The following is a 14659-nucleotide window of genomic DNA, read 5'->3' on the forward strand; positions in this document are numbered from 1 at the left end:
CAAAGGCCAACACGTGGCAGGCAAAGAGTGAGTGTCTTACTGGGACACACTGAAAGGTGACTGGCATTTACATGCAGAGAAGCTAAGTTGATTTTCAGAAACAGTTTGCAACAAGCCAAAGAGGGAAGGATGAGGAGAGGCTTTGCTGGAAACCATCACAGCACACTAGAAAGGGCAGAAGATAACCTAGGCAAGGAGGAGACGGTGGAGGAGGCGGGTGCATGGCCCTTGCTAGAAGACCTTGGTATCAGGGAAAGAGTTCCAGTTTCATCAGGCAATTACCGCAGGTTTGTGTTTCTAAAGCCTCCGCAATGCTGCCTCACCTTTCCGTCAAGCAGGTAGGAGGCCGGCTGCATTATGTTCATCAAAACTCCCACCGGACTCCAGCTAAATTTGTATCGCAAAGGATTATCGGAGTGTTCAGGAGCTGGAAGCCCCCCACAGTAGGAAATGTAAGATTCAACCTGCAAGTTTAGAAAAAAATCAACACATTATTGAAAGTTAACTATAAGCTACAAAAAATGTATATTTAAATCACTGAGGACAATTCTATGAATGGGGTACATTGTAATAGTCATCTTTTTAATGTTACTCTAGTGTTCAAACACACGTCTTTAGTGCCAAAACCTAGTTCATTAACTCAGGGTAATAATACACACACACACAGACACACACATACACATACACAAAAAAAAGAAAGGAAAAACCTCTAGATTTAGTGAGGAACATTTTGCTCATTTAAAAATTCAACATTAGCTCAATTCTTCTTGGTCAGTCCCATCATTAAGCCGTAATACTATGATAGTACCTCCTTCTCTAAAAACCAGTTCCTATTTAACACACAAATATTGTTTTACCCTACACATGTATGTGCAGTTGCAGAATTTTATTTGGAACTCCTAATCAAGGGATGAGCTGTAATACAGCAAAAATCTTTTATCAAAACTACAGAAAGATGACTTCTGTATTCAGGAAGCCAGACCTCTTAACGTTTCCCTAAATGGACACAAGCTGGGCTCACCGTGGCTCCCACTTGTTTGGCCTTATCAATTGTATCCATTGCCAACATATGATCAAGACCAGGGTCCAATCCCAACTCGCAGATGACCGTGATGCCAGCCTCCTCCATGCTGTCACAGGTGGAAAGTGGACAAAGGAAATGAGAGAGACCACAGAAACAATGCAGAGAGCCAGGTCTTTGCTGGAAACGACTGGCGCTCACCTCTTCTCCAGCTCCTTCAGTGCTGGGGTGATGTAACTCGCCGTGACCATGTTCACTTTGTTAGCGATGCACGCTTTGGCCACAACAGGATGCAGCACGTATGGCAACAAGCTTGAAAAGAGAAGCAGAGACGAACCAGAAACTCTTTCCAACCTGCCCTTCCAGTGTGCCCTGGAATGCACTAAAGCTCAGTCTTAAGTCACCAATGCAATTAAATGTTTCTCTCAGCAATGACCAAGGACTCTGTAAACTAAAGAAAAATTTTACTCTGTTATCACATCTCAAAGCCTCCACCATGAACCTAACTTTACTCTTCCATATTTTTCCATGATTTTTTTCAAAAATCATATATGGAACCACAGAAGTTACTGCCATTCTCTACTAAAAGCCTTCCCCTTTCCACTCCGGATCCTTCTCTTACTGCACCTGCCACTTGGAGTGCTTGTCACCCCCCCACACTCTGATTCAAGTCCAACCCCCCTTTAAAAGGACGGATAGAGGGGGCAAGAAGATGAATCTCGTGCAGTAAGGAAGGGGTTTAAGGAAACAAGGGCGAGGGGTAGGGAGAAGGGGAAGGGGATATAAGTAAAGATGTGCCATGTACAGGAACCTAATAACCTAAATAAATGTAAACACTATATGCCATAACATGAGCAAGATTAATAATATCAACAGGAATAAAAATTAGGAGAGGGAAATTAGAGGAGGATGGAGGGAGGGGAAAGGGATGGGATTTAAAAAAGAAACACGGTACTAAGGCATATTTTATATATATATATATATGGATTGGGGGCATAACTGATGGTTTGTTGAGGGGAACAGTTAATGATTTAAAGTTTTTTTAATATTTTGACGAATTTTGCATGCTTGTATCTGGTAATCTGAGCAACTTATGTGGCGACAATTTGCAGTATAACACCCATTGGTGAATTCCTATAATCCTGCCTAGTGACACTGTGTTATTGTCTCTAATGTTCTTTTAAATTATTATTTCTTTATTCCCTTTAATGATTTGATCATTCTTCCATTCTTACATCTGGTAATCTGAGCAACTTCGTTGAAGATAATAATATTGTAATACAACAACCACTGTTAATCTCTATCATTTGACTTGAAACCCTGCATCATTTTTAATGTCCTTGCTTTGTGTTGTTTGTATTTTGCTATTGTTCTTTTTTTTTGTACTATTTTCTTTAAAATAAGAGAAAAAAAACAAGGTGTAGTATGTACAGGCACCCACTGCCCAAGATGATTGTAAACTGCATGTACTGCAAACACGTACAACAAAATAAAATACAACAAAATAAAATAAAATAAAAATGGCTGAAGTTATTTTCCTCCAAGGACTTTTTTCAGATTCCCACAAAGCCAGATCTCCTTCTTCTATAACCATCCAATTATTTTTATACCATTTAATGGAATCTATTCCATTCATCCTTTTATTTCCATGGTTTTCATTCTTGGGATTCCTACTACAGAAGAGTTGTTGTTCTTTTTACCTGGACATTTCCTAAGTGGCTGCCAGGAAGGGTCAAACTAGAGCAAGTGACTTATGTGTTGCCTTCAAACGTAGACTCTAAAAGCAGCCTATGGAAAAATAGGCTCCATAGTACAAACTGGTATACCGGCTTTCACAACAGCTAAGAAAATGGTGAGCAAGAAATGAAGCTGTCGTCATAACTTGAATTGGGTTTTTCAAAAGTCTGGCTTTGCTTTTTTATTTTCATAAATGTTGATTTAAATGAGTACATCTATATTCTGTCCATGGAGTGATAAATAACTCTGTAGAATACATAGCAATATTTACATTCTGCTAGCTTATGGCCCATGATGAATTATGCCTTAATGTCTCCCCAAGGTCTCACATGCTTATAGGTGAGGCATTGGGGAGGTACTGCAAGGGTGGGTGACACTCATTAGTAGGTTAGGACACTGATGAATGTGTATAGCTGAGTGTGATGTTAGGAAGTGAAGCCTGATTGGAGGAGGTGGGCCACTGGAAGCGTGGACTGGAAGGTCATGTCCCCTCCCTCCTCCCTTGATCTTTCTTCTTCTAATGGTTATGCCCTGAGCTGTTCCTCCCCTGTCATGCCCTCTGCCATGTGGGCATGTCTGCCTCTGTCATGTCCCCTGCCTTGGAGCAGCCAACTATGGGCTCAAACCTTTACAAACTGTGATCCAAAGTAATAAGCCTTCCCTCCTTTAAGTTGTGGGTGTCAGGTACTGTGTCTCTGCAATGACAGAGTGACTGACAGTGTCTATTTGATAAAGCAATGGACATAACACCAATGAAAAATCAATACTAACTTATAAGAGGATCACCCTATGTCACCATGGCTTTCAGTTCACACCACATACTTATATGTAGTGTGATAACATGAATTCTTCCTGTTTTAAAGACTCAAAGACTGGAATATCTGAGTTTGAATCAGAATTTCTTTTCATAATCACATTGCTGCCAGGCAGGATATATTAATCATTAGTCAATCTTTTGTGAGTAACAATATAAGTGTCCAGGTGAATCTATATTTAAAGATATCAAGAAACAATATAAAACTTTCCACTTGTATTACAATTGCCTTTCATTTTGTCCGTTTTCCAAGCCTGTGTTTTAGACTGTAGATCACAGAACTTCCTCTAAATCTATCATTTGATTCTTACCTAACAATAAAGTTATTAAATAATCATTATGAGTGAGCAGGTAACTTTATTCTTCTCATCGTGGAAAAATTACATTCCAAGAACACATGACTATTTTCCTCTTTGACATTTCAAAACCAAGTTTAATTATAGAATTAACCTCATACACCTCTGCAAGTAGAAGTTAGATATACATTATTTTTAGGTATCGGGACTGACTCCAGGACTGTGCAAACTGAAGCACAGCCCCAACCCTCTTTTTATTTTTTATTTTGAGACAGGTCTTGCTAAGTGGCTAAACTGCCCAGGCTGGCCTTAAAATTGTGATTCTCCTACCTCAGCCTCCCAGAGTGCTGGGATTACAGGCATGTGCCACCATGACCAGCTCTGAAGCTTTGTTTCATTTAATAACAATAATCACTATATGTCAAGATCTGTTCCCACAAGAAGACTTAAAATGTTCATATAACTAAAGAATCTACTTGTTTCATTTAAGTTTTTTATGTTCAAAGGACAAAATAAACATCAAAATATGTGAAACATGAATACTGCATGATCCAGTAAGTATACTTTTAGGTTTAAAAGCATCAGAAAGCACATACGTATTCATGAAAATAAAATGGTAAAATGTACACAACAGCATGATTCATAACAGGCAGACTCCAGAAACAACCTCAACATTAATCAACAATCAAATGAACAATAATGATACATTCATATAATACAATAATGCACAGCAATGTGATAAACTACAACTATAGACAATAACAAACAACTCATACAGTACTGAATGAATGGAGACAGCCATAAATAAGGATGTACTTAATGATTCTAATCATATAAACTTTCACAACAGGCAATTATTAATCTGTATTTTAGAAGCCAGAATAACATTTACCCTAAGCCTAAAGAATAGAAATGGGCATAAAGAGGGCTTCTGGTATACTAGTGATACCCTATTTCTGAGGTAAATGATTACAGAATGTGTTCTTCTTGAGAAAATTCATGGAGCTACTCATTCATGTTTTGTGCCTATTTTGGATGCATACTTCAAATCAAAAGCTCATGAGAGAGGACTAGAAGACAGGAAAGGAGAGGACAGAGGAGGGGAGAGAAGGGCAGGGAGGAGAAGGTGAGGAAGGGAGAGGGAGGGGAGAGAAGGAGTAGTGAAGGGGAAGAGAAAGGCGAAGAGAAGACAGGGAAGAGAAATAACCAAAATACGGGGCACTCATTTTTTTGCCAGATACCTGATGACAAGGTCCTGTGTTACCACCAAGGAGCTCAACTTCTCCTCTTGGGTAGCGATGTTCATGCTAACAGGATTAATATTATATTTCTTGCCCAACTGCTTAATTTGACTCATCATGTCAGAGCCTATTTCAAGAATAAAAACATCCATTTTAGATTTCCGGCCCCTGGACAAAGAACAGTAAACATTTTAACATATCCAAAAAATAATTTTTTCCAGTTAGGAACAAAGTAGTCATCTAAAATTTATAGGGTCCACATGTTATCAGTTTTTCTTCTTCAAATATTAGGGCTTCTTTACCTAATGTTATTTCTATATTGCTGTCTCTTGACAAGTACTCTAATACAGGCCCAGAGACATAGCCAGATCCAAGAACCAAGACCTTCTTCTTGGTATTCATTGAAAGTAGCTGAATGTGTTCTCTGTTTAAAAAAAAAAAGAGAAATAATTAAAATTTCTATGTGTTTTAAATAACAGAATCTTGTTGTCCTGAAATCAACCCCAAACCTAGCTAACAAAGCAACAACCACTGCCCATATTACTCACAATAAGAATCCAAACAGGAGTTCCTTATGTCAATATCCAATATTTTATTGTAATATTTCTCTCTATGATTATAGATTTCATACAGTAAACAGCTACAGACCTGACATCTCTGCAATGTCCTACCATACAGATTTCCATGAATTCTCAGTACTACTACTGAGGTGCAGATCCTGGGCCATTTCTTGGCTTACTCATATTGAGTAAGTGAGTCTCACACATTATCCTTCCAGGGGACATGATTCAAAATCATGCCAGGGGCTTTACCTGCACACCTATTTAGTCCTCACAACAATCCAAGGAGACAACAGTCTGAAGCGGAGATAATTACTGCCCACTTTAGAAGCTGTTTGGTTATACATTTTTGGGAGTTATGTAAAAACAGTCAAAACCATAAATTTAAAAACACACACACAATGGATTTTATTTAAAAACCTAAGACTAATAGTAGACAGTATTTTAATTTTTGAAGTTTATTGTTAGAATCTGCACCTTTTGTTTTTGTTTTGTTTTGTTTTTTTTCTTCCGGTACCAGGAATCAAACTCACAACCTTATGCTTGCCAGGCAGGCGCTGTGCCACTGAGCAAAATCCCCAGCCCTGAATCTGCACCTTCTGGAAAGGTGACTTCCGAACTATAACCTCCAAGTCATTGACAAGCCTGACCCACATGTGTAAATTCACTGATGCCCAGTGCATTTTGGTTTCAGCTGGAAGCTATTCTTTAAACATATTTTGAGTCAAATTTCTGGATATCATTGTAAACCCAGGGAAGTGGCCTGGTGGAAGGCACTTAAGCAGCAAGTTCTGTTGCTGGAATCTTTGGGCCAAGGTGTCCCTCACACTTTAATCTGTGAACCTTTTCATTAATAAGTGAGCCAATAAAAATAAATACAAAGTGTCTTTCCTCTCCTCACCCCCCAACAAATATTATTGATAAGAAGACCTCTCCCTAACCACTACTCCATTTCACTTCTGGGAGTACCACTATGATTTGGTTATTGTATATTATTTCTAACAATAATTTCTATAGTTTATATAATTAAAACATTACATTGATATACAAATAGAGAATGCACAAACAGCTCTCCTGAGAATTTGGTGTGTGAGTTATTTTGTTAAATGTGAATAGACCATAGTGGGGCAGATACAAACACAAATCTAAATAGCCTCTTCAGAAAATGATGCTGGAAAAACTGGCTATTCATAGACAAAAAGATTGAAGCTGGACCTGCATCTCTCACTATGTACTGTACAATCAAAATGGATCAAAGATCTAAATATTAAAACAGAAACACTTCACTTACTGGAAGATAAAAAAGGTAAAACTTTGAAGTCACTGGTGTAGGCAAGGACTTTCTGAAAAGAATACCAATTGTACAAGAAATAACAGTAAGAATCAACAATGAGATAAGATCAAACTAAAATACTTCTGCACATCATGGGAAACAATCAACAGAGTAAAGATACAATGTACAGAACAGGAAAAAATTTTGCCAGCTATCCTTCAAACAAAGGACTAATATCTAGAATATATAAAGAATCCTCCCTAATAGGCCCCTCAAACAAAGACCCAATCAAAAAATGAGCAACTGAAATGAAAAGACACTTCTCAGAAGAAGTAGAAATGGCCAATAAATATATAAAAACAATTCAACATCTCTGGCCATTAGAGAAATGCAAATTAAAACAATGTGAATATTTTATCTTATGTCACAAAGAATGGAAATCACCAAGAAATCAAATAATAACAAGTGCTGGCATGGCCACAATGGAAAAGGAAGCCTTCCACATTGCTGGTGTGAATATAAACTAATACTATCATTACGGAAATAAGTATGGAAATTTCTCAGAGAACTAAAATTAGAAATCCCATTTGACCAAGCTATTCCTCTTCTAGGTATCTCCCCAAAGAGCTTAGGTCATCATATTATGGAGATAAATGCACATTAATGTTTATAGCAGCACAACTCATAGCAACTACATCTTGGAACAACCTATATGTCCATCAACAGATAAACCAATAAATAAAATGTGAAATCTATACATAATAGAATTCTACTCACCTACAAAGAAAGATAAATTTGAAACATTTGTAGAAAAATGTAGACTCATTGAAAACATTTGTGTTAAGTAAAATAAATCAGTCACACATGCTTAAGTACCATATAGTTCCTCTCATTTGAGTAACCAAAAGTACAAATAAAGATAAAAATAAAAAATTGATAAAAGGAAACAGGAACATAGATCTTTTGCAAATGTAAAGGGCACCAAGGGTCTGAGGGATGGGCTTTAAAAGATGTGTCACATACATGTATCAACTACCCTCAGTGAATGCAATCTTTACAGTTATAAACATGGACAAATAATAATAATTCACAATAATAATGAGAAAAGGAGATCTACAGATGGAGGGAGGCAGTGGGGAAAGGGAAGGGGTTAAAAAAAATGTAGATATGTTCAGTACATGAACTCACACCCTAAGATGAGGGTAAACATCATTTGCTCCAAACATTACTAGAAAAGGGAGAAATAAGAAATCAAAACAATTTAAATTTTAAAAATCAAGATGGTATAAAAGAATCACACCATCAACTAAAGAAAAATACAAATCAAGTGCAATCAACTGGAGGAAATCAGAATATTCTAAAAAAAATGTTAATGTTCTCAAATTCTGAGCAGTAAAATCAATTAAGGAAAGAAGAGCCTTAGGTATGAATCCTTTGAAGAGAAGTCTTCTCCTGGGGACATTTACCATATTATTTTGTGGCACCCTCCTCCTAATAAGAATCCCTCTCACCATTTACTTTTTTCACTGTTTCCCTTCATTTCTACTCAAGATTCATTTCCTATTCAGCATACTAAACAAAAAGATCCAAACTAGAACCCAAACTGAATGCACCACAGAAAGGGATAATGCGCTCGTTTCCTTTGAGGTTACAACAGGAATCACCGTACGTGAAATGCTGGAGGCAGAACAAAAAGCTACGCAAATGGAAACTCTTTCTGGACCTTTTCTTGTTTATACATGAATGTGGACAGGTGTTATGTAGTTAAATGATGCTGTATTACTCCCCTAGGTAAAAGAGCTCACACTGGTTTCAGTTGGCCACTTAGTTTGGACTTTCTACATTTACAGACATAGCAACAAAATTTACACGTTAAATGAATGATATTAAAAAACTGCCATTGAAGCTTTCAAAAATACTCAACAAATCCAAAAGAAGAATAAATGCATAAAATAAGAGGATTTGAACAGTACTTACCTGCTCTCTCGGAGTTTCTGGATATATTTATATTTATCTGTCAATAAACCATTGGATGTAATCACTGCCTAGAAGTAGATGACACAAGGTATTTCTTTAGTACCCAACATTGTAACCCTACAAAATGTGCTCACTACTGACAGAGAAGCAGCAGAGTGAAAAGAAGTAGAGAAAGAAACATGGAGAGAACAGGTTGAGGAATGAAGAAAGTAAAAGTGGTCACGGAAAAAGTACATGCATGGAAAGGAATCCTCACAACTTACATCTCGCACCACAGGAGAAAAGTTCTGACTTTCCAGAGGCTGGGATGCATCCGATAACAACTAAAAGGAAAAGAGATTGGCAAGAGATAAATGATGTCGAAAGGGACTTGCTGCTGTCTGTATCCACACTAAAACATGAATCAAAAAAATGTTTAGGAAACAGTTTTCTGAAGATCATTGAATACAAATAATTGATAATAGAAATCTGCTCTGAACAACCCACTCAGCTCCCAAGAACTTAATGTTTCAGTGCAAGTTTCAATTTTAAAATTAAAGTTTGACTGTAATCACCTGTGCTTTCTATGAACACAAAAAACGCTTATCTTCCCCAGCCAGTCAAACGTATCGCGTGAGCATGCTGCAAGTCAGGCTCCACAGCCAGTCCTCTCTGAGAATCTCTGTCCCATTCCAAAGCTTTAAGCTGTTTCACCGGAAGGAGAGAATGGGTTTTCCATTCAGCAGCCGGCCCACCCTGCGGTACGAGTCTCCCACCTGGGTCAGCCTTTCAGAAGTAGTGCAGAAAGTGACTTGACCAAGTACACCTCAGAGATCACCCACACTCCCTGCTTGTTAGCTCACAGGACGGAGGCGGACAGACAATGACAAAAGTCACATATTAACGTTCTAGCATCCTTGCAGTCTTTCTGTTTTGTCCCAAGTTACTCAATCTTGAATGTACTGCCAAGAGTACACAGTGAAGGGCATGTAAGAGTCAATGCTGTTACTTCTAATGGGTAAAGAAGGGCCAGTGAGACAATCTCTCCTCTCTAGTCTTAAATTAAGATCTAGACTTCACCCAACTAAGAAAGAGAAATATGTACAGATCACACGCTGGGAGCAGGGAATTTATTTAGTGTATTAAATCAAATATTAAACTACATTCATGTAGCTAAAGCACAGAATGTGTAAGCTATCTATCACTCACACACAGTGTGATAGAGTTTTTTTTAAAAAAATAAAGATATGTATGCATAAGCCAGAAGAAACTAAGGATCACCACACCTGGGGTCTTCTGCTGCTCCCTGCTTTCGGCACCCTCTGTAGCATTCCCTTCTTGCAAAGACATTTCCATCTCCCAACTGGCCACAAGCCAACGCTGTTAGGAGATAGCAAAATGAGGCTCTAACGTTCCCTGGCACATAGCTGGCCACTGATCTCTCATGTACTCGGCCCTCTGTCTGATCACCTGTAATCTTATTCCCTTATTTAGGCCTCACTGGGACCATGGAAATGGCCTCCTACCTCATTTTCTCCCATCTTTCTCCAGTCTAAAACAGCACCAAAACATCTATTTAAAATAATTCAATAACTGTCCACTGTCTTCAGTATAAATCCTCTAGCTCTCTAAATGGCCTACAAGGACCTGCCCTCCAGGCTGTCTTCCCTTTGACCTCATACCCAACACCGAATCTTGTCTACTGCCGGCCTCTGGAGCCTCCCTGTCCCATGACTCCACATGCTTTGGGTTACACCATGCAGGAGCTTCACATAGTATACTCCCTCTGCCCCAAACTCCCTCTCCTTTTCCTCCAAGACATAGATGAAAACCTCATCCTTTAAGGAGCCTTCAGCGAAATCTGCCTCTAAACACACCTTAAGGGAATCAGTGGCACCTAGAATCTTACTATATGCCCATCACATTCAACAAATAAAGTACTGGATATGTGAAATAATTAAGTTAAATAGATTTTTTCTCTAAGAAAAGTAAACAGTTATCATGAGTCATGAGTCCACCTAAAGGATCGCAAATACAGAAGACAGCAAGACTGCTCAATTACCGCACCTGTCTCCCTTTCAAGAATTCAAACAGAGTAAACTATAAGCATAACTGTCCTAAAGCATCTACTATGTCCAGTCACTTTCACATGTGGCACTTTTGATATCACAGTGCTGTCCTAAATTATGGTGTTAAAATCCTTTACTACATGAAGCTAACATATATATCTCTACTCAGAGTTGAGAATTCAACTCCCACATCTGTTCTGTCTCCATCACGTCTCCCATTCAATCCAACTCTAACGGCATCTCTCTCAAACAATTTTGCTTGAGTTGGTCCAATGAGACACTCCCTGCCCCTCCATGACTTCATTAGTGGCTTTCTGAGCGCTGCCACATCCCGCCTTATGGTACAGTTACACAGTTGTCTCCTCCTCCTCCTGGACCTCATGTTTCTGTGGGTCAGAACTGTGTTTTAATTCTCCTCATCCCTAGATGTGACTGTTCGAACAGACACTCAAGAAATATCTTTCAAGTTCAACTGAAACACAACTTTCATCTCGGCCACAGAGTGGCATCCTGTGTTCTGTAATACCACAGATGCTGGGACCACATGGACAGTCAGAAAAGACTGTAGAACAAGAAAACCCAGGAGGAAAGAGGCAGTGCTTGTACTCTAAATACAGTTCTTGTGCTCTTATTGAAGGAGAACATGGATAATATACTTAACTGTAGAGACAAGCAAATCCACAGACATCGAAACTATGAGATAGAGACAGTCACTGGTTTTTCACACAGGAACAGTGCTTGAAGCTAACATCGAGACAGGTGGTCCTAAGAAAACTCCATCACTACTGTTTGGAGAATTAAAGTGATATAGAATATGAAGATGTGAAAAGTTTTGAGAAGCTGGCTTAGTGCTCAGATACCCAAGATACTTCCTGCCTCAGGGGCACCTACCATCTTCCAAATGAATGTCTGACGTCTTTAGCCCTGTCACACTGCCTAAAATGTTACTGATTACTGGGTGTACATAAACACACACCCATCATCTTGTTAGGTGTGCATTTTCCACTAGCCGTGGTGATCAGCTGCTTTCTAATCAAACCTTTCACTGAATAAAACCATGTAAAACATACAAAGTTTCAAGTTGCAGGCTCAAAAGTATCGAAGGTCTGAGGCACTGTAGCTCTGGAGGAGTCTGAGGAGCTGGAAGGACATCTGGCATCGTGCGCCTCGTCAGGTACTTGGCAGCAGAAAGCGGGGTCTGTGAGGTGCGAGGTGGAGCGGTAAGGGCAGGAAGCTGGACCCTGAGGGGAGTTGCACGGGGGGACTTTCAATAACAAAGTCATAAAAGCTGGAGTCTTGGGTCTGCTGAAGGGGAGTTCTGACCTGACCAGATTTTCATCCAGGATGCTGAGAGACTGCACCAGGTATGGCTGTAATACATGGTGAATGGCTAAGCTGTAGAATGTATTATGGGATAAGACATTGCCACGGACCCCTCTCAAAAGACCCCCTCCCAACACACTTACACCTGTTCTTGCCACGTTCTCCAAGTCCTCTTTCCCATCTTTTCACAGCTGCCTCACTGTCCTGAATCTATTCATAACATTCATCTTTCACGGTCATTTTGCTTTGGGGTATGAGACAGAAGTCACACTGTGAAGAAGGTGGATAAGAATATACTGCAATGTTTTTAATTCGACAGAAATTGCTATAAACATTTTGAGCCTGTAATCCCAGCACTCAGGAGGCTGAGACAGGAGGATCACGGTGAGTTCTAGGCCAGCCAGGGCTACACAGTGAGTTCCAGGCAATCCTCAACTGCACAGTGAAACCCTGTCTCAAAAAGAGCAAAAAAAAAAAAAATTTTTTTTTAATTGGTTCAGGACATTGAAGCAGCCAGTACAACATAACTAAATACACTCATGAAACAGGACTTCCTTTCCGAACTGGTTCAGAAAGTAGCAAGAACGCTAGGATAGGTGTTTCGGAGTGCGAGATTAATGTATCTTTTATTGTAATAATTTTTTTACAAGTTTAAAAATCTACACACTACATTTTTCTATGAGAATTCATAATCTACAATATATTGTAATTTGAAGAACATTATTCTTCAAATGGGCTGTACCCCACCTTTGATTTTCTTCCATCCTCAAATGAACTGAGGTAACTTTCTCCCAACCTATCTCCCCATGAGAAACAAAGGAAAACTCTCGTGGAAAATCATACAACATCCAGAGCCTCAAATCACCTCTAAACTTTTACATGGGCAATGTCAGGCATTCATTCAAAAACAAAAAGGCATATTAAATGATTAGAATTGATAGAAAACCAAGAAAAACACAGAACACAAATGGAAGCACAAGTATACTAGAATTATCAAAAAGGAATTTAAACTGTGATTAATGCACTCAAAAAATGAAAAAAGACGAGTTCAGTAGAAAATATAAAACTTTTAAAATAATCATATAAAAAGTTCTGATGTAAAGCAAAATTATCAAAATTAATAATTCAGTCAAGGAATGACATGGTTGAAAGGAAGATTAGTGAACTAGCACATAAAACAAAAAAGATATTAAAATGTAGATTTGAATAAAATAACTAAAACCTTTAACTTCATTGATATATATAGAACACTATGCCCAATAATGACAAAGTACATGTTATTCTGAACTGCACATTGAAAATTTTGGCAAAACTGACTATTGTAGAGTCATAAATCAAACTTCAACAAAATTCAAAGGGCTGAGATCATGTGAACACAGATATATTTTCTGACTATAGTGCAATTAGAACACCAACCAGTAATACAAACATTTAGAAAATTCCTAAATGTTGGAGAACTTATAAATAATAATGGAAATAAGAAAATAGTTTAAACTGAAAGATAAAGAACATACACTTTTCAAAATTATTAGGGGAAAAAGTTGAACTCAGAAGTGTAATTTGTAGATTTAATATTACTAAAGAGAAAGACTAGAAATTAACTAATCAAGCATTCAAGAAGTTAGGAAAAGAAGCTCCCAAGAAAGTAAAAGGAAAAGTAAAGATGAGAAATCAACAAAATAGAAAATGATAAAGATTACTAAAATTAAAACTACTTTGAAATGACTAATACTGCTGGTAAATGTCAGATAAAATAAATCAAGAAAAACATAAGAGAATATTATAAAAAATATTGTGATAATAAAGTTTATAACAGAGGTAAAATAGACCAATTTCTAGAAAAATAAATACCAGAATTGACAGAAGAAAATGAAAATTTGAACTATTTTATATTTATTAATAAATGCCATTTTATAAAATTTACCAAGGCTAAATAAAACAGAAACAAATGAAAATGCTCCTAATCAAAATACTTTTTCCAAGCTGGCACACACCTATAGTCCCAGCACTCAGGAGGCTGGGGCAGAAGGATCATTGCAAGTTCAAGGCTGGCCTGGGCTACAAAGTGAGTTCAAGACCAGCCTGAACTGCACAGTGAGACCCTGTCTCAAAAGGATAAAGAAAAATACTTTTTCCAATGAATTCCATTAAGCAGAAATAATACTCGTCTCACACAAAATTTCTTTTGATCTCAGGAATATTAAGAAAATACTTCTCAATTTATAAATTCAACATAATATTAACGGCTAACCTGAGAAATATATTAATCAAAAGGTTATAAGTTAAGCTGTCTTATGAATATGAGTACAATAATCCTAAGAAAGAAAAATCTATTTTTAGACTCAACAAAAGTACATATGGGTATACCA

The 14659-nt window shown here is 37.9% G+C and overlaps 1 protein-coding gene across 1 annotated transcript in view; it reads right to left on the reverse strand.

Annotated features, from left to right (window-relative positions):
• The window catches only part of Aass (aminoadipate-semialdehyde synthase), a gene marked incomplete at its 5' end in the record, with an annotated part of 59833 nt that overhangs the window by 20715 nt on the left and 24459 nt on the right, over positions 1-14659 (reverse strand). The window contains 7 exon segments of the mRNA XM_013503294.1: positions 324-464; positions 1022-1130; positions 1223-1333; positions 5110-5236; positions 5412-5533; positions 8920-8987; positions 9183-9242. Coding sequence (XP_013358748.1) covers positions 324-464; positions 1022-1130; positions 1223-1333; positions 5110-5236; positions 5412-5533; positions 8920-8987; positions 9183-9242 — 738 coding nt within the window.

This window comes from Chinchilla lanigera, unplaced genomic scaffold (genome assembly GCF_000276665.1).
Source record: "Chinchilla lanigera isolate Chin_1 unplaced genomic scaffold, ChiLan1.0 scaffold00078, whole genome shotgun sequence".
Taxonomy (NCBI): domain Eukaryota; kingdom Metazoa; phylum Chordata; class Mammalia; order Rodentia; family Chinchillidae; genus Chinchilla; species Chinchilla lanigera.